The sequence below is a fragment of the Silene latifolia genome, chromosome 8, assembly GCF_048544455.1.
Source record: "Silene latifolia isolate original U9 population chromosome 8, ASM4854445v1, whole genome shotgun sequence".
Lineage (NCBI taxonomy): Eukaryota > Viridiplantae > Streptophyta > Magnoliopsida > Caryophyllales > Caryophyllaceae > Silene > Silene latifolia.
Genome location: NC_133533.1, coordinates 12216971 through 12237625, shown reverse-complemented (window position 1 = coordinate 12237625; position 20655 = coordinate 12216971). Strand labels below are relative to the sequence as shown.

General features: G+C 41.9%; 2 protein-coding genes across 2 annotated transcripts; one reads left to right on the top strand and one right to left on the bottom strand.

Moving 5' to 3' along the window:
• Positions 1-3997: 3997 nt before the first annotated feature.
• Positions 3998-4618, bottom strand: LOC141594695 (F-box/FBD/LRR-repeat protein At5g56420-like). Its single transcript, XM_074414696.1, has 2 exons — positions 4212-4618; positions 3998-4055 (listed from the first exon to the last, which is right to left on the bottom strand). Exons 1-2 carry the CDS (start codon positions 4616-4618, stop codon positions 3998-4000), a joined length of 465 nt encoding a protein of 154 aa, XP_074270797.1.
• A 10279-nt stretch (positions 4619-14897) lies between these two features.
• LOC141594694 (uncharacterized) lies at positions 14898-15614 on the top strand. Its single transcript, XM_074414694.1, has one exon. The coding sequence runs from the start codon at positions 14898-14900 to the stop codon at positions 15612-15614; it is 717 nt and encodes a 238-aa protein (XP_074270795.1).
• The last annotated feature ends 5041 nt before the right edge of the window (positions 15615-20655 follow it).

Below are 20655 nucleotides of genomic sequence, written 5' to 3'. Positions count from 1 at the left end.
AATCCAATACAACATTCTAGGACTAAGCACATTGATATAAGGCATCATTTTTTACGTGATCAAGTGGAAAAAGGAAATATATGTCTAAACTTCTGTAGAACGGAAAATCAAATTGCGGATATTTTTACAAAACCGTTAGAAAGAGAACAATTCGTAAAACTTCGGTTGGAAATTGGTTTGTTAGGCGACATGTGACATAAATTAAAATTATCTCTCCTATATGATTGACTAGAGATGAAATGATGCCTATGTGTTCTCAAGTTTAAAATGTCTAAATTACCATATAAACAAGTGTGCCGAAACAATTGCATTGGACTCTACATTTTGCATTAGGATTTTTGTGCATTGAGCTTTGCGCCACTTTATGTCTAATCCAAAGCACATCATATACCACTCTTGTCTCCACTTTTACTCCACCTCAACTCTTACCCACTCCCTCTTTAATACCCCAACCGTCCATCAATCCCACTTTCCCATTTACCCACAACTCCTTCAAACACTCAAAGATTCCCTCAACCTCTTTTCATCTCCCAAAACCGTCAAAACCATCACCCACATAAATGGCTCCCAAAAATTCAAAAAGAAGAGAACTTCAAAACCTTCGAAATACCTTCAACCCCAAATTCATTGCCCAGCAAAAAATGGTCACACAGTCCGCTGCATCTACTGAAAAATCCGACAAACCTACCCCGTCTCCTACCAAACCACCAACAGTCAAAACAAGTGTTGCACGAAAAAAATCCATGGCTGTCAGAGGAAGAGGCCGTGGTAGAGGAGGCCGTGGTGGATTAAAAAGAAGTCCACCAATCTCCTTAATGTTGGACTCCAATGTTGATGTTGATTCCGAGGAAGAGGAGGAGGTAATAGTTTACTTTTGTTGTTGAAGAAGAGAAAGAAAAAGAGGTTGTTGATGCTGTTGAAGAGAAAAATGATGATAAGGAAGAAAAGGATGAGGAAAGAGAGAAAGAAATTGAAAAAGAAAAAGAAACAATGAGCGAAAACAATGCTGAAAAAATTGATCCCCCAAATCAAGATTCTGAAACGGAAGTCTTTCATGAGAAAGAAGCCACTCCCAACATTGAAAATATCAATACACCCCCAAATGAAGACACTGTTGATGATGATTTCGAACCCCTTTTTCCCAAAAACTCCAAAACAAAATCCCAAATCAAAATCACGGAACTGTTTGGTGATGATGACGATCATCAATAAAACCCCTACCCTGACCAAAGACAAAATCTACAAATCGGTTCCAAAAGAAAGAAGGAATCTAAGTCACGAACGGCTAAAAAGCCGAGGTACCAACGGAAGAAGGAGGTGGTCCTTCCAATGGAAGAGGATGATGTCATTGAGGATAAAGTTCCTCTCAATACATGCACGGAGTTGATGGTCACCGTCCATGATGAGCCATTCAAAAACGAGGTCCTTGCTCATCTCAACTCTCTTGGCCTTCCTGATGACACCCTCAGGCTCTGTCACGGCATACTTGCATGCTGCTTCCACAGTGGGAGACGCTACAAGAAAACATGGTATGATTCTTCCCCGGCTTTTGCATTCTTCAAATCTGCTATTATTGGTCAAGGGTGGTTTAATCTCCTCGACAAACACTCTCCGGTTTATCTATCAGAGTTGATTCAGTTCTATGCAACAGTCAAGGTTGATATTGCTTCTGGTAATCTCTCGGCATTTATCAACCAAACACCTTTTGTCTTGACCATTGACCAACTTGCCTCCTACCTTGAGGTTAAAGCCGAGGGTCTTACCACCTTTCCTAAGACCACGGGGGTGATATTGATGAGACCATGGCTAGTGAGGTTATGAGAACCCTTCGACCCGACAATGGCAGTGGCACCACCAACATATACGCCTATGAACTTCTAGCTCCTCACCGTTTCACCTTTAACCTTGTTCACCGAGCCATCTTACCAAGTAATAACAAAGAGGGGACGATGCTCTCTCCTTGAGATGCTCCTCATTCACCACATTATCAAACATCGTCCCATCAACCTACCCCAATTAATCTTTCACCGTATCAATGAGATTGCCCCCGACCTCCAAAAAGAAAAATTTGACAAGAAAACCGTGATTCCATATGGTATGTGGTTGTCCATTGTCTTCACGAAAATGAAGACAGTCATGAAAGGTAGCCCCGGTATTGAAAAACTCAGTGATGACATGACCATGGGTTTGCTTTCTCAAATGACTTTGGCAATCAACAATGGCAAGTTAACCCGCAAGTTCTCGGGCAGAGGCAAAACTGGTGCAACAGATTAGTTCAACTGGTGATATGGGTGTTGTTCTCCGTAAGTTAGACAAGCTTACGAACATGGTGTCCAAATTGGTCGTGGATAATGAGTCTCTTAAGGAAGATGTTCTTTGAGCTCAAAACCCTGAATGAAGATCTTATTGAGCGTGTGCAAGCTCTGGGTAGTCATGTGTCCGATGATGAATGAGGCAGCCTCACCTACCATTGCCTTCCTATCCTTTTGACTCTCTGTTCTTAATTCTTATGCAAACTGGACTGTTTCTTTTCTCTTATTTCGCACACTTGTTGTTGGTTTAATTTTGTACTACTTGAACATGTTATCGTCTTTCTCTTGATGATGTCAAGAGGGGGAAGTAGTTAAATTATGTGTTTATGTGTTAACTAACAACTCTTCGGCTAACGTTCACCGTAAATTTATCTTAGCTATAATGATTGAACGTTCTACTTAGGCCAAGCATGTTGACCCCCACTCACCTTGATCATGTTTAAATGATGTTCTTTCTATTTGGCTCAAAACCGACCCACCATGGGCTTAGGGGGAACTTCACATATTTAAAACTTGCCATCATCAAAGGGGGAATTTGTTAGAACACTTGGTTGATGATGCCAAGTTTCATTATGATTTAATTGTTTACCTCTTAGTAAGTTTTAGCAAATTGAAGCATCCCATGGTTGCTTAAAGAAGTTCAAGATGATCAAGATAAAGGACAAGTCAAGCATGCCCATAGTCTAGAAGAAATGTTGTAAACGAGGTAGTTAAGCATATTTCTTTTGCGCATAAGTTATGGCAAAACCATGCAACAGTTCATGAGACTGTTGCACCATGGTTTCTAGTACCAACGTATGGAGATTTTTCGTGAAAACTCACAAGTGTTTGAAACTCTTTGAAAAGCTTTTCTATGTTTAAAACAAACACTAATTTAAGCTGAAGAACAAAAGGAATATGTTTTGCACAATAGCCAATCTCTTTTGTGCAAGTTGCTTTCTTTATGATAAAAACATGACTTATGTTCTTTTGCTTTATGGGGAACACCCCTTTTATCTTGAAAGAAATGCAGCCACCTTGAGTCTCTCAAAGCATGTTTGCTCTGCATATTTCTAAGATGAAAACCCACGCTGCAAGCTTATGGGTGTTAGATTAAAATAGTAATAAGACACTTCTCCTACATACTATCTTTATCTATAAATAGCCAACTCATGTTTTCATTTATGGTAAGACTTGGAAAGAGCTTTTAACTGTAAACACTTTGCAAAACTTTTCAGCATTAAAGGCTTTGTTATTCAATCATTTGCAAAACTGTTTTCTGTTTTTCAAAAGTCTTCAACTGTTTTTTTTTAAAACCGTAATAATCTCCAAGGTACTAGTTCGCTTAAACTGTTGCATAAACGAATATGTTCAATGATTCTCGTGTTTAGGTCTTAATTGTAATCTCCATGTTCTTAAGTGAACCACTGAGATTCTGACTCTGTAAACCGTTGAGATAGAACCTTAAGTCTTGAAGCGGAGTAGCCTCGAGCAAAGAAAAAGTCTTGAAGCGGAGTAGCTTTAAGCATTGCAACCGGAGTAGGTTGGCGAGTTATTTCATTGTAATGGTTTAGTTAAGTTTGAGTAAATTTCTAAACAAGCAATAAAATAACGGTTGGACGTAGGCTCCGGAGTAGGAGCTGAACCAATTTTTAAACACTGTCTTGTTCGTTTATTTACATTCATGTTCTGTTATCACTTCTCTTTTACACGTTGATCTCACTCTCAGTGCCGTGCAACAGTCTCTCATACTGTTGCATAGACCTGCTGTACCGTTTGTAAACTTACAATCCATTAAGTTTCTCAAACTCGTATTAATAGATTCTACTTGTGTTAGTAAATTAACCAAGTAAGGGAGAAAATTTTAAAAGGTACACCTAATTCACCCCCTCCCCCTCTTAGGTGTTTATCGTTCTTAACTCTTCAGCTTGTCTATCGAATCCAAAGCTCAACCACTTTGTTATATCAGCAGCAGCAGCTTTGTATGTTTCGTAACTAGAATCGGACTTTATAAGGAGATGAAATCTATCAATGGACAGATTTTGGTGAAGCATCAATACATTGCGGATGAAACAAGAAACTCGTCGTCCCATATGATCGCTTTCTTGTTGACTTAAGTTCGCAGAAAGTGCACTCATGTCAAACTTGAGTGTGGGAACCAAAGTCCAAAGGTTTCCAAAACGACGAAGTAAAACAGTTCTAACAGCATCAATGATAGGCATACATGAAATCATTTGCAAAATTATATCATCTGGCAATTCACTTAACCTATCTCGCTCCAAATCGTCCTCTGAAGAACGTATACGCTTTCCCGACCTTAATATCATCATCTACAAACAAATAATTTAATAACTGACAGTAATTAAGGGTTACAAGTTTTTAATTATAACTTTCACGTGTCCAATTATTTATCTACGTTTGATTAAAATATCATTCAGAAAGACAATTTCAATTTGCAAATCCAGTGGTTACCAAATCCAATCTTGATTTCGGACCTTTTATTTTGTAAATCCAGTGGTTACCAAATCCTGGTAACTCAATAAAAATAATGAAATTTAAAATCACACAAAACTGACTTTAAAAAAGACAATTTCAATTTGCACCAAAAAGAAAGCCAACTTCAATTAGATGCGGCAAACAGGTCATTCGGTTAAGTTTTGGGTCGGGTTAAATCGGTTTGATTTAATTCGGATTTAACCAATTTCGATTTCAGCTCGATTTCGATCGGGTTCATCATGGTTAGCTACTTTAATCGGGTTGTGCTATTTCGAATCCGGTACAATCCCGGCCAGGTTTATTTCAGTTCAGTTGAATTTCGGGTCATAGTTTTCTCGAATTGAGAGTAAAAAAATGGCTTAAATGGATCCTATACTTTTCAAATTGAATGTAATAATTCATAATATTATTAATAAATAAATAATCAATTAAAAAACACCTAAATTTGAGTGTATTTATGAGAAATAAACATTTTTTATTCCGGTCAATCGATTTAGATATATCCGATGGGCTATTACGAAGTTCGATTCAGTTTCGATACGATTCAGATGGAATCGGGTTTTGGGGTACTATTTAATTTATCCATCTTGTGTTCGATCAGTTATCAATTCAAATGTTTTCGAATGTTTTTCGGGTCCAATTTTATTTTGCTAGTCTATTTTTCAGTAAGGATTCCTTGTCCCATTTTTTGTGTCCCATTGTGTGTGTCACTCCACTCAGCTTTTGACACATTACTTGATGCAAAATAAAATATTGCAGTAATTATATTAATTTGTTGATGAGCTTTTGCACATTACTTGTTGCAAAATAAAATATTACAGTAATTATATTAATTTGTTGATGTGTTAGAAGATAATTGGAGTGACACACACATTGGGACACCAAATGAGACAGAGGATCCCCACTCTCTATTTTTAATATAATTAGGGAAAATATTTACTTAGGAAAGACATTGTTTTAAGGAAATAAGAAAGAAAAAACGTCTCTCTAGGGCTTCTCTTTAGGGTTTCCCTGTGTGAGTCTTCGTCATAGTTTATCTTTGCTTCTTCCTTCCCGCTCAAGGTATCTATCTACGGTGGTGCTCGTAGGTTGGTTTTTCTTTGTTTTGCTTCAGTTTCTTTTTCTGATTAGGGTTTGGCTGTTTTGGTAGTTTGGTGTCGTAGATTGCTAGGGTTCGATTCTTGCCAGGGTTTTGGGGCTCTTGTTTGATCTATGTGTAGGGTAATATCCGTATAAGACCCTCTAAATTTAGGACTATAACGTAAATTTAACATGTGAAAAATGGTCATAAACGAAATACAACAATAAAACGATAAAGATAAAGAATCAACCTCGGGTCCTTTGATGCACGGCGTAAAGAACAGAAATCAAACGAGATTCCCTCCTAATTGTTGCACCCAAGATTTGTCCGAGAAATGCCCTTGTGCTAGAACGTGTTCTCCGATTGCCTTGCAATATTGGGAGAACTTGATGTGAGTTTTTCTCGAGATGTGAGATCTCAGTTTCAGAGAGAAAATAATCTCCAAAACCCTAGTTTTCTGTCAAATGAAATTGTCTAGGTCAAAAGGAGAGGGAGTCTCTCCTTTTGTTTGGTTCGGCTGGACCGAGGGTATGCATGGGGAAGTGGGCTTCCACTTCCTCTTAATTTTACCTCGTGGACTGGCTCGAAAATCGCTAAATGTATATGACGCGGTTTATTATAAATCGTCATCGGTTATCGGCTATTAAAACATCAACTAATAACACGGGTTAGTTGAAGTATTAATACATGTCCGACAAAGACGATATTGTATAATTAAATTCAATATACATTAATCAAATATAAAACGCTTATATTTAATTTTACGAATTAACTGGTTAATTCGCCTTAGCCCATAATATTTAATCCGTATTAAATATAATATCTCAACATCACATTTTGACTAATTACTAGTCAAATAACTCGGACTAACTGGTTAGTCAAATTTGGCATCTACGTGACTGTATTTTCATACCGTCACATCTCTCGAACGTATCCTATAGGTGTGACTTTTAGGGATCAGTTGATCACCGCCATCTGTATGACAATAACGTCAAACTTATCTAGCAAGCCAACTGTTATTGATAAACGTGGATCAACTGATAATAATACCAAAAGTATGCCCTTTGATCCTTTTAGAGGTTTATAAGTCCTTGCACTAACTGTTAAGGACACCAACCCCAACAAGCTCCCACTTGTCCGTACAAGTGTATGTGCAATGACGTTATCCGCACTAAGTGGAGGACACAAGCTCCAACAAACTCCCACTTGTCCGTACAAGTGTATGTGCGATAACCGATTCTCATATTCATTTAAAATTTCTCCCACTCAATGTAAAACAATTTGCAGATCCGGATCCACAAAGGTCGTATTTTACAATCGATCTGTATCTAGAGTGGTTTCCCCGACTAGAGAGTAACTTAAGTGATAAAACGAATTCGTATTTGAGCATGGCCATGCATTTCGATTCTGACTCCTCGAGTGGCCCGAGAAATATCGAGTACCTGATAAAGGCTGAATATTTCCTTCAACTCGAACTCCTTCCGATCTAAGCACAGCATGAAATGACCCAGAAAAAATCTACTTGGCCCCCTGTTACGGATGACCGTGAGAAAGAAACCAAAGTCACCCAAAATCTGCCTTAGTCTCAAGAGACAGTCGATAGTCAAAAGAATCGACTCTTAGGATCACCATGGAGGTCCTATCCACGACCGGGCACCGAATGTTATAAAACATTTAGGACTCCACGTCGATGTCACAATTGTGTCCTACGAAATATCCGTATAAATCGCCTCTGTGATTGGTCAGTCAACCGGTTGACTTATGGCTCATTGAACCCACCATCAACCAACGTCACAAAATAATTGCCAGAGTTATCAGCTCATGTGGGCAATTAAGGACTGAAAAATATAATGTTCGTTCAGTTCACTTTGTGGTGTTCAAAATTTGTCGTACAAATCCACATGAAAAACAAAATATATATATAAAATATCAAAACGATGATGTCGTATAGAGTACAAGAGAGAATGAATCTGATCCATAAAAGAGTACTACAACTTAGGAGCACGTTTAATTCCCATGGAATTAACATGCCCTTCATGCTTATCTTGTCGTAATGCTTTAGTGAGAGGATCTGCTATGTTATCATCTGTAGCAATCTTTTCTATCACTACTTCCTTTTGCTCCACGTAATCTCGGATTAGATGAGCTTTCCGTTGTACATGTCTAGATTTGTTGCTAGACTTTGGCTCCTTAGCTTGGAAGATGGCACCACTATTGTCGCAATAGATGGTGATCGGGTCATTCGAACTAGGCACTACGAGAGAGCCCATGTAAGAATTGACGCATCCATATCGCTTCCTTTGTAGCTTCGGACGCGGCATAGTACTCGGACTCAGTCGTAGAATCTGTTGTAACAGTTTGTTTGGAACTCTTCCGGTGATCTGCAGCGCCATTAAGAGTAAAAACGAATCCAGACCGAGATTTCGAGTCATCTCGATCCGTTTGGAAGCTAGCATCTGCAGAACGGTTGCGCATAGCTTTTGTTCGCCTCCATAAGTCAATGCCCAATCTTTAGTCCTCCGTAGGTACTTAAGAATGTTCTTGACCAGCCAATGTGGTTCACCTGGATCTTTGTTGGAATCGAATTGTCATACTCAATGCATATGCCACGTCCGGACGTGTGCATATCATGGCATACATGATTGATCCTATAGCCGAAGCATAAGGAATCCGTGTCATGCGCTCTTTCTCTTCCGGTGTCTCTCGGTGCACGAGACTTGCTCAAATGCACCCCTGGAGCCATAGGAAGGAACCCCTTCTTGGAGTTAGTCATGCTGAATCTCTCTAGGACTTTGTCTATGTAAGACTCCTGACTGAGAGATAGCATCCGTCGTGATCTATCTCGATAGATACGGATGCCCAGAATTCTTTGTGCCTCTCCCAGATCTTTCATCTGGAAATGGTTTTTCAACCATACTTTCACCGAAGTTAAGAGAGGTATGTCATTCCCAATCAGGAGTATGTCATCGACATACAATATTAGGAAGACAATCTTGCTCCCACTCGACTTGATATAAAGACATGGTTCCTCGACCGATCGAGTAAATCCATTTTCTTTAATCACTTGGTCGAAGCGATGATTCCAACTCCGAGATGCTTGCTTAAGTCCATAAATGGAACGCTTAAGTTTGCACACTTTCTTAGGATGTAAAGGATCGATGAAACCTTCGGGTTGTACCATGTACAACTCTTCCTCCAAAAATCCGTTTAAGAAGGCGGTTTTCACATCCATTTGCCAAATTTCATAGTCATGAAAAGCGGCAATCGCTAAGATAATCCGAATGGAACGCAACATGACTACGGGTGCGAAAATTTCATCGTAGTGCAAGCCTGGCACTTGGGTGAAACCTTTAGCAACTAGTCGTGCTTTATAGATATCTTGTTGACCTTCCACAGAATGCTTTATCTTGTAAAGCCATTTGCATTGAAGGGGACGAACCTTAGCAGGTAAGTCAACAAGATCCCATACGTTGTTCTCATACATAGAGTCCATCTCGGATTGCATGGCCTCAAGCCATAGCTTTGAGTCGAAACTAGTCATGGCACCTTTATAGGTTGCGGGTTCACTACTCGTTAAGAGTAGAACGTCATCTATGTCATGTTCCTCGACCATGCCAATGTATCTGTCCGGAGGAATAGAGACTCTTCCCGACCTCCTAGGTTCCTCGGGAATATTCATCTGCAGCCGGGATTGAAGGAACAGTTCCTCCAATGGTTGCTCGGTGTTTGGTTGGAATCTCCGACAGTCGAAGGTTCTATCACTCTTTGCATTCTCGAGAAATTCCTTCTCTAAGAATGTCGCACCTGGCCGCAACAAATACACGTTGTTCGGTTGGCGAATAGAAGTAATGACCAAGTGTTCCTTTAGGATAACCTATAAAGTATGTCTTGACCGATCGCGGGCCGAGCTTATCTTTAGGTCTCCACTTGACATAAGCCTCGCAGCCCCAAACCCGTATAAAGGACAAGTTAGGGACCGTTCCCTTCCATAGTTCATATGGAGTCTTGTCAATGACTTTAGACGGACTTCGGTTAAGTATTAGAGCGGTGACATAAGAGCATAACCCCATAACGAGTCGGGCAACACGGTGTGACTCATCATGGATCGAACCATATCAAGTAGTGTTCGATTTCTCCGTTCGGACACACCATTCAACCGAGGTGTTCCGGTGGAGTTAGCGTAGGGCAATCCCACAGTCCTTTAGGTGTTGATCAAACTCGTGAGAAAGATACTCGCCACCACGATCCGAACGCAGTGTTTTAATCTTCCTACCTAATAGGTTCTGTACCCTATTCTGGTATTCCTTGAATTTCTCAAAGGATTCACTTTTGTGCTTCATTAAGTAGACATAGCCATATCTACTTAAATCGTCCGTGAAAGTGATGAAATACCTATAGCCTTCTCGTGCGGTGATTGACATAGGACCACATACATCCGTGTGTATGAGTCCTAATAGGTCGCCAGCCGCGCATTCCAACACCTTTGAAGAAAATCCGAGTCATCTTACCGATGAGACAAGATTCACACGTGCCAAATGATTGAAAATCAAAGGCCGAGATAGCTCCATTTTTGATGAGCTGTTTTACGCGTTTCTCATTAATGTGTCCCATACGGCAGTGCCATAGATACGTTTGATCTTTGTCACCAACCTTTACCTTTTTATTCATTACGTGTAATATTTCGGTGGTCTGATCTAAAACATAAATTCCGTTCATGGAGACTGCCTTGCCATAAATCATATCGTGTAAAGAGAAAATGCAAGTATTATTCTCTATTACAAATGAAAAACCAAGTTTGTCAAGTGCGTAAACCGAAATAATGTTTTTCGAAAGACTGGGTACATAATAGCAATCATATAATGATAACTAAAATCCGCTAGGAAGCTGGATCACATATGTTCTCCTCGAGACGGCAGCCACTCTTGCTCCATTCCCGACACGCAGGTCAACCTCACCCTTTACGAGAGGCTCGAGATTTCGGAGGCCCTGCACATGATTACACAGATGAGAACCACAACCAGTATCAAGTACCCAAGTTCCGTAACTTGCGTGGTTAATCTCAATCATATGAATAAAAGTAGAAGAAGAAGACATACCAACGGGTTTAACGCGACCGCTTTTATGTCCTCATGATAAACAGGACATGTGCGTCTCCAATGCCCGATCTTGTGGCGGTGATGGCATTCCATGTTTTCATTCTTGCTCTTTGTCGTGCCTCATGAGGTGCTCGACTCACCAGGCCCACTCTTACCCGAACCCGACTTCTTGAACTTCGCCTTACCTCGCTAGGTTTGCTCGAGCTTTGCCCTTACCCTTTCCCTTGTTTGTCACAACGAGAACATCTTGTTTCATGCTCCCATTGAACTTCATGTCCTTCTCGGTCTGTACGAGGAGGGAGTGCAGTTCATGGGGAGTTTTCTTCAAATCATTCATATAGTAATTCGCTCTAAATTGCGAATAACCATCGTGGAGTGAGTGAAGTATGCGGTCGATCACAATGTTCTCGCTGATCTTACAATCAAAGGTCTCCAGCTTTTCGACATTCTCAATCATGCTGAGAATGTGTGGGCTAACTTGGTTGGCCCTTCGGAGTCTCGCATCAAAGAAGCGAGTGGTATGCTCATAGGTCACGATTCTCGGTGCTTTCGAGAATTCCTTGGTGAGCGTGGTGAAAATCTTGTTCGCACCATGGGCTATGAAGCGTTTCTGCAAATTGGGTTCCATTGCAAAAATGAGTACGTTTTTAATCGCACCCGCTTCCATACAGAAATCATTAAACTTGGTGATTTCAGCAGCTCTAGCCGTGGGACCTGGGTTTGCCGGGATGGGCTCCAAGAGATATTTGAGCTTCCCGTCAGCAGCGGCAGCATTCCGTAATGCCGCCTCCCGTCCGCGAAGTTTGATCCATCATTCTTGATCGAGTAGACCGATTCATCCGATTCATGAAGATCCGAAGCCAGGACTCACGGTCCAATGTGGCACTTGGCATTGGGTTATCAGTAGAACCAGCCATTTGTTATTAGCAGTTTAAAAGTTCGTGATCTACACTGAAAAGAAAGAAAAACAAAACGAAATAAGCAACTCATCGAGGTGATTTAAGTCTATTTTAAAATTCATTTTAAACATGTAGACTCTCGCACTTGCATAATTGATCTCCCTCAAGAATGATACAAGTGATCCCAAGATTCAATTTCATTAAATTGATAAGCCAACTGTTTAGCTAATTCTTCCGTAAGAACTCTTGGTCGATAGATTTCCGTAAATCCTATCTATAGTCCACCACGATCACAGGATTTACGAGTGACCATAGTGTTGAGATAAAATAGGTCAATCGGTTCCAACTTACCCGACGTAGAAAGGGTCATATTATGCCTACCGACGAAGAAGGGACTCATTGGAGTTTGACCTATAAAGACCGTTCTCAATTTTTGTTTATACGAGGAAGATCCCATCAACTAAATTATAATTCATATTAAGTGAACGAATAACTAGCGTCTGCGTGAATGAATTAATTTGGGTGATGGCTTATAATGAATCGTGTGACATACGAATGTCAAAGAAAACTAACTCGTGACCTCTATATGTGTCAGTTTTCATGCAATTATTAGGTGGTTTGGTTTTTAGGCGGAATATGATGCATACTATCGTTACGGAAAAATAAATAAAAGAATGCAATACGTAAATAAAAATTCCTAGTGTGGCCTATCCTAGTAAAATAAAACATAAAACAACTTTGGAATCCACCGTTGGACCCGAGAAGCTTGTCTTGATGTTCCATCTTGATCCAAGTAGCGGGAGTGAGCATCCGGTCTCCATCTTTGGTCTTCTCAAAAATTACAATTTAAAATTACAAATATAAACCTATTTACATTCTAATTAAAAACTGTAATTAAAAGAAATAAAATGGAGATACGAGATCTCAAAATACAACCAAGACCGTGTTCCATCATTACGGCAACACGTTCTACTAAGGCCACACTAAGTTACAACCGTTTGCAAAAATAAATAAATACGTAATAAAAGGCATTCAAGGCATTCAACAAAACGATAATTAAATGCATCAACTAAAAACAAATTCATTCGTGACATAATTCTGTAATTATGTTAAATTTATCCAAACCACCTTTTAATGATTAAAATTCATGTGATAAAACTGCTTCTATCAATTTAATTTTAATCTAATACAGTCCGTTACTTTAAATACGCTTTAAAATAACTTAATGGTACGTGTGTGAACCGTTTCACAATCATAGCGAGTGTACATTATCCGTATAAAGTACATAATAAGGCCAAAAGAAAATTTAAAGCAAAAAGAATAAATTTTCAAAGCTACCAAAACAAAATCCCTCGATCCAGGGACATAAGTGCTCGATCGAGGAACAAAAGGGCTCGATCGATCTGAATCGCAAGTCGATCGAGAGGATGGCCAATCAGAAAGTGCTCGATCGACTAAACTGGTGGTCGATCGAGTACTTTTATCAGCAAATCTGCTCGATCGAGTACGAGGACAACTCGATCGAGCAGAGGGGTTTAGAAAGGGGTCGATCGAGTACAGCAGGGACTCGATCGAACAAAAACAAGACAGAAAAAGCTCTCGATCGAGTAAAAACATGCTCGATCGAGGACAAAAATTTCAGGAAAATACAAAACCCTCGTGAAAACAGTTTTGACGAAACAAAACAAACGCAATTTTGATCAAAACTGCATCAAAACAATTTTACAATTTGACAAAACTTGACATATTGTTATAATCTCCGTATAAAACAACAATATGCATAAAACAATATGAAAATTGAAACAAAAACAGCCGTGTAATGCATGAAACGGCACGGTTTTCGAGACAAAACAACAACAAGTGCAACCGTGTAAACTGGACACGGTTCCCAAGACACAAAATTTCAAAACAGCCGTGTGCAAAACAAAAAAAAATTCTGCCGAGAGGCTGCCGCACGGTTTTTATGACAAAAACAAAATCGTTTCAAATCGATTTATGAAAAATCACAATGAAAATTTACGTGGCCTCGCTCTGATACCACTTGTAGGGTAATATCCGTATATGACCCTCTAAATTTAGGACTATAACGTAAATTTAACATGTGAAAAATGGTCATAAACGAAATACAACAATAAAACGATAAAGATAAAGAATCAACCTCGGGTCCTTTGATGCACGGCGTAAAGAACAGAAATCAAACGAGATTCCCTCCTAATTGTTGCACCCAAGATTTGTCCGAGAAATGCCCTTGTGCTAGAACGTGTTCTCCGATTGCCTCGCAATATTGGGAGAACTTGATGTGAGTTTTTCTCGAGATGTGAGATCTCAGTTTCAGAGAGAAAATAATCTCCAAAACCCTAGTTTTCTGTCAAATGAAATTGTCTAGGTCAAAAGGAGAGGGAGTCTCTCATTTTGTTTGGTTCGGCTGGACCGAGGGTATGCATGGGGAAGTGGGCTTCCACTTCCTCTTAATTTTACCTCGTGGACTGGCTCGAAAATCGCTAAATGTATATGACGCGGTTTATTATAAATCGTCATCGGTTATCGGCTATTAAAACATCAACTAATAACACGGGTTAGTTGAAGTATTAATACATGTCCGACAAAGACGATATTGTATAATTAAATTCAATATACATTAATCAAATATAAAACGCTTATATTTAATTTTACGAATTAACTGGTTAATTCGCCTTAGCCCATAATATTTAATCCGTATTAAATATAATATCTCAACATCACATTTTGACTAATTACTAGTCAAATAACTCGGACTAACTGGTTAGTCAAATTTGGCATCTACATGACTGTATTTTCATACCGTCACATCTCTCGAACGTATCCTATAGGTGTGACTTTTAGGGATCAGTTGATCACCGCCATCTGTATGACAATAACGTCAAACTTATCTAGCAAGCCAACCGTTATTGATAAACGTGGATCAACTGATAATAATACCAAAAGTATGCCCTTTGATCCTTTTAGAGGTTTATAAGTCCTTGCACTAACTGTTAAGGACACCAACCCCAACACTATGGGGAGTAGGAAGGGGAAAGAAGTGGTGGACGAAGGAAGTAGTAGGGGGAGTATGGCTTTCGAATGGGTGGTTGGGGGTGTTGAGGATCAAACGGTGAAGACGGAACTTATCTTGGTGGGCAAGATTTGGGCATTGAAGGCGGTTAATGGGCGCGCTGCTATCGATACAATGCTCCGGTTGTGGAATCCAAGAGGTAAAGTTGTGGGTAGCGTGGTGGATGCACGGGAAAAGCTGTTTATGTTCAAGTTCGAGGATTTGCGCGATAAGGCTAAGGTTATGGAGGGCCAACCTTGGCCCTTTGACAAGTTTGTTTGGTGCTTTAATGATCCTTGTGATGAAGGGAGAATATCGGATACTCCATTGTTTCAATTACCTATGTGGGCGTGTATCTATGATCTTCCTATTAAGGGGCGTACGAATTTGGCGAATTTGAGCAAGCTTGGCGCGCAGTTGGGTAGGTTTGTTGCAAAAGACGAGGTTGATGCTCCGGAATTGGAAAGGGTGGTTCGAATTCGAATTCTGCACGATATTAGGAAGGCTCTGAAGCCCGCTGTTGAAATTCGAATGCCAAGTGGAAGAGTTGATACGTTTGTTGTGAAGTATGAGCGGTTGCCGCTGTTTTGTTATGGTTGTGGGGTGTTGGGTCATGGGGTCAAGGACTGTGATAGGGGTCCTTATGAGGAGGACGATATGCCATATGGGGAGGGATTGTGAGCTTCTCCTCGAAAGGGAGGTAGAATGGGGATGGTTGATGGACGAAAAACGGCCAGAGATTTAAGACCAGAATTCGAGGAGGAATTTTTGAAAGATGAGGTTGCGTTGGTGGAGAAGTTGCGTCGATTTGCATTGTCTTCTAAATCGAAAACAGTACAGGGGAAGGGGAAGGTGGGACTAAGCAGCGTTTTGGAGCATGATGAGGAGGAAGGCTATGGTGAGGATGGTTTAATGGCGGGGGAGGGGATGCAGCGGCCTGTACAGTGTTTTATGATGGAGGAAGGAGAAACAAGGGGGTCTGAGGTGGGCAGGGAGAGTGATTTGATGGCAAGTGCGGGGCTAAGGACGATGAATATGGGGTTGGATGGTGGGGTTGCTAGTGTCTCGGTTGAGGGAATAGTAGGTGATAAGCGGAGTGGGACGATAATGGGGAAGTTAAACTTGTCGTGTATGGGAAGGGGAGATGCAGCTGGGAGTGATCCGCTAGTGGGGCTGGGTGGAGCAGGGGGTGGTGAGCAGATCAGAAGTGGAGCTAGGAAGTGGGTGCGGTTGGAGCGTGATGGTACTGAAGGGTGTGGGAGTGTCGTTGGGGTTGGAGTGGAGGAGTTGACTAATGAATTCAATAAAAGAAATAGGTGTGAAGTGGACAATGAGGATGCTTTGGGTCATAAGAGAGTTGCGATACACAGGGATGTGTTGATATCTGAGGCGGAGGTTGATAGCAATCAACCCCGCCGGGTCCAATGAATTGTTTAAGCCTTAACTGCAGGGGGCTGGGCAACCCCGATGCAGTAGGCGGTCTTCGGAACCTTATCCGACGGGAGGCCCCGGCTATGATATTTCTCTGTGAAACGAAGTTGAGTAGTCGTGAGATGAGTAGGTTAATTAGTAGGGTGGATGGATATACGGGAGTAGCTGTAGATAGTGTGGGTCGTTCAGGTGGGCTTGCGTTCTTGTGGAAAGAGGAGGTGTCGTGTGTTTTTAGGGCGGCTGCGGTCCATTTTATGGACTTTGATGTTGAGCTGAATGGCTTAAAGTGGCGGGTTACAGGTTTTTATGGGTGGCCGGCTGTCCAAGATAGGCATTTATCTTGGCAACTGTTGCGGATGTTGGCTGGGGAGGCGAATGGTCCTTGGCTGTGTGTGGGTGATTTCAATGAGGTTTTGTACTCTACTGAGATGAAAGGGGCTTCAAGAGCGCAGTGGCAAATGAATAACTTTCGTGATGCTGTGGATGAGGTGGGTATTCGGGATCTCCCTATGGAAGGCTATGCTTTTACTTTTGATAATGGACAGGTCGGAGAGGATAACAGACAATCTCGTATTGATAGAGCTATGCCTAACGAGGAGTGGTTTGATTTGTTTCCTTATGCTCGAGTGCTTCATCTTAACAGGGAATGGTCGGATCATTGTCCGATAAAGGTTGTGGGGGATCGGCGAGTGGGGCGAGAGGGCCGGGGTGATAGGATCTTTAGGTTTGAACATATATGGGTAGGTGAGGAGGGGTGTGAGGAGGCTGTTAAACGGGGGTGGAGCAGAGGGGGTGATGACTTTACGGAGTGTATTGATTGGTGTGCTCGAGAGTTAGTGGAGTGGAAGGGGGTTAGTATAGGGAAGATCATGAAGAGCCTTGTTAAGAAGAGGGAGCGTTTGAAGGTGCTAAATGAGGGTGATAGGAGTTTAGGGCGTGTTCAGGAGAGGAAGCGGGTGGTGATGGAAATAGCGGCTCTTTTGCGTCAGGAGGAGAGGTTTTGGCGACAGCGTTCTCGGGCTATTTGGCTACGTGATGGAGATAGGAATTCCAAATTTTTCCATAGGACTGCTAGCGAGAGGAGGAAGAAAAATCTTATCGCCAAGGTTAGTGATGACTTGGGGAATGTTTTTGAAGGTACTGAGGCTGTTTCACGATGTGCTGTAGCTTACTTTGGTGAGCTGTTCGGTTCGGGGTCACCGGCGGGATTTGATGATCTTTTGGCGGTTGTGGAGGGGCGAGTTACGGGTGAGATGAACGCGGGGTTGGCTGAAGAGTATACGGGTGAAGAGGTGGCTATAGCTTTGAATCAGATGCATCCTTTGAAGGCGCCGGGACCAGACGGTATGAACGGCCTTTTCTACCAGACATACTGGCATATTGTTGGACCTGCGGTGATAAGGTTAGTGCTGAACATTCTTAATGGGGCTCCTATCCCAACCGGTCTGAATGATACTAATATTGTTTTGATACCGAAGAAGAAGGCGCCTGATAAGCTGGCTGATTTTAGGCCAATTAGTTTGTGCAATGTGGTTTATAAATTGGTTTCGAAAGTGCTAGCTAATAGAGTGAAGAGATTTTTGAGTGATGTTGTGTCTGAGAATCAGGGGGCTTTTACGCCCGGTAGGCTGATTAGTGATAATATTTTGGTTGCTTTTGAATTGTTTCATCATATGAAGAATACAAGGAGTAGTGGGGGTCATTTGGCGTTGAAACTTGATATGGCGAAGGCTTATGATCGGGTTGAGTGGGATTTCTTAGAGGCTGTTTTATGGCGAATGGGGTTTCATGAGCGGTGGGTTAGTACGGTTATGAGGTGTGTTCGATCGGTGCGATATTCTGTGCTTGTTAATGGTCGACGGTCTGAATCCTTTTTACCGAGTAGGGGGTTACGACAAGGGGACCCGTTATCGCCTTATCTATTTCTTTTATGTGCGGAAGTGTTGTCTGGTATGTTGAGGAGAGCAGCAGAGATGGGGTCGATTCATGGTATTAGGATTGCTCCTCAGGCCCCGAGTGTTTCGCATTTATTCTTTGCTGATGATAGTATAATTTTTGTGAAGGCTAGGGAGAGTGAGGCTAGGGAGGTTAAGCGTATCCTTGATCGCTATCAGCAGGCTTCGGGGCAGTTAGTGAGTTTGCCGAAGACCACGGTTTCTTTTAGCCGTGGAACTAGTTTGGCGAGGAAGCAGCAGATAGGAAGTGTGTTTGGAGTGAGGCAGGTAGTGTGTCAGGAAAAATATTTGGGTTTGCCGACTGTTTTAGGGAGATCTAAAAAGGGACTTACGGATCTAATTCGTGACAAGCTGAGTAAGAAGTTGCAGGGATGGAAGGGTTCGCTACTCAGTAAAGCGGGTAAGGAGGTGCTTATAAAGGTCGTGGCCCAAGCTATACCAACTTATGAGATGAGTGTTTTTCGAATTCCGTCTAATTTCTGTGATGAGTTACGGTCCCTTGTTTCGAAGTTTTGGTGGGGTACGGAGAATGGGAGGAGGAAGATACCTTGGATCGCTTGGCGGAAGCTTTGTTTGCCTAAATGCCGTGGGGGACTTGGGTTTCGAGACTTTGTCAAGTTTAATAGTGCTTTGTTGGGTAAGCAGGCATGGAGACTACTTACTGATGAGGATAGTTTGATGACGCGGTTGATAAAAGGTAAATATTTTCCTTCTTCTTTTCTGGAGGCTGGTCTGGGAACCAATCCGAGTTATTCTTGGAGAAGCATTTGGGAAGCACGGTCTGTGCTGTTGATGGGGTTACGGCGTAGGGTGGGAGATGGCCTTTCAACGGTGGTGTGGCGGGATCCGTGGGTTGGGGGATCTAGTTCGGGGATGGTTATTTCGCCTAGGGGGGAGGCTGATCCGGGTCTACGTGTGGCGGACCTTATGGAGGAAGGGGGAAGGGGGTGGAATAAGGAGTTGGTTGAATCTTTGTTTCTCCCGTTCGAGAGTGAGAGGATATTCAGAATGCGTATTGGTGACCAGCTGGTTCGGGATGAGTGGTTTTGGAGTGGGGAAAGAGATGGAGTATATACTGTTCGGTCGGCTTATAGACTTTTGGTTAAGCAAGATGGGGATGTGGTGGGACCTTCGAGTTTTCTTTCTGATAGCTGGTTGTGGAATAAAATTTGGAAAGTACCTGTTTTACCGAGGATTAAAGTGTTCATGTGGCAGCTGTGTAATGAGGCCATTGCTACTAGAGGAAATATTTCAGCGAGGATGGGTTCGTTTGGAGGCGAGTGTGTTCGGTGTGGGGATTGTTTGGAATCTTGTCTACATGTGGTTCGCGGGTGTGGGTGGGTTGGTGGCGTTTGGGAGGGATTGGAGGTGGAGGTGCCGTCTTGTTTAGGATTTGTTCGGGCAAGGGATTGGGTGGAGGTAGCTTTGAAGGATCTGGAGATACGGGAACGGGTGGTTTTCATGACTGGGTGTTGGGCTATTTGGGAGAGGAGGAACAAAGCAATTTTTGAAGATGGAGATTGGAGGGCGGAATTAGTGGTAAAACGGGTTGGGGATTTGGTGGATGAGATGGAGGGGAAGGGGAGTTTGGTGGCGGCGGTGGGGGTCCGTGGAGAGGCGGCTGGTGGTGGCGGGTGGATCAGGCCGGATGACGGGGTGGTGAAGGTGAATGTGGATGCAGCCGTTGTGGAGGGTGTGGGGATAGGGTTGGGTGCTGTATGTCGGAACGATAGGGGGGAGGTTGAGTGGTGTAGTGTGGAACAGGGCACGGTGGCGATGGAACCAGAAGAAGCAGAAGCAGCTGCTATCTTGTATGGACTCAAGGAGGCTCGAAGGAGGAATAATCGGAAGGTTATTTTGGAAGGTGACTGCTCGAATGTTATCCATGATCTACAGCTGAAACGGAAGGGACGCAGTAGTATTTTTTTGATTTATTTTGACATTTATGCTTTATGTAATTCTTTTGACTTTGTTTCGTTTAAGTGGTCGCGTAGAAGTTTTAATAAGGTCGCTCATGAGCTAGCTCATCTGAGGCCATGGACTTTAGGTTCTCGTAGATGGTTGGCGTCTTTTCCGTTAGACATCTCTGATGTAGTTCGTGCTGATTCTGATATTATATCTACTTAAACCCGTATGGGTTTATTTCAAAAAAAAAAAGGAAAGACATTGTTTTAGGTAATATTTCTAATAGTATAAATCTGCCTTAACTTGAAAACATTTCACAACCCCCTTTCAAAAGTAAAACACAATGAGCCTAAACCCGCTGAACCAGTCACAATTCCACGCAGACTCGGTTCAATCGTGGTCATTACACCCTAAATGCGACCAATATCATA

Bases quoted from the DNA above. Each gene is read 5' to 3' on its own strand.
- LOC141594695 (XM_074414696.1), bottom strand. From the start codon at position 4,618: ATGATATTAAGGTCGGGAAAGCGTATACGTTCTTCAGAGGACGATTTG. The intron at 4,056-4,211 runs GTTAAGAACGAT...ACGGTACAGCAG, and splicing joins TTCGATAGACAAGCTGAAGA to GTCTATGCAACAGTATGAGA.
- LOC141594694 (XM_074414694.1), top strand. From the start codon at position 14,898: ATGGGGAGTAGGAAGGGGAAAGAAGTGGTGGACGAAGGAAGTAGTAGG.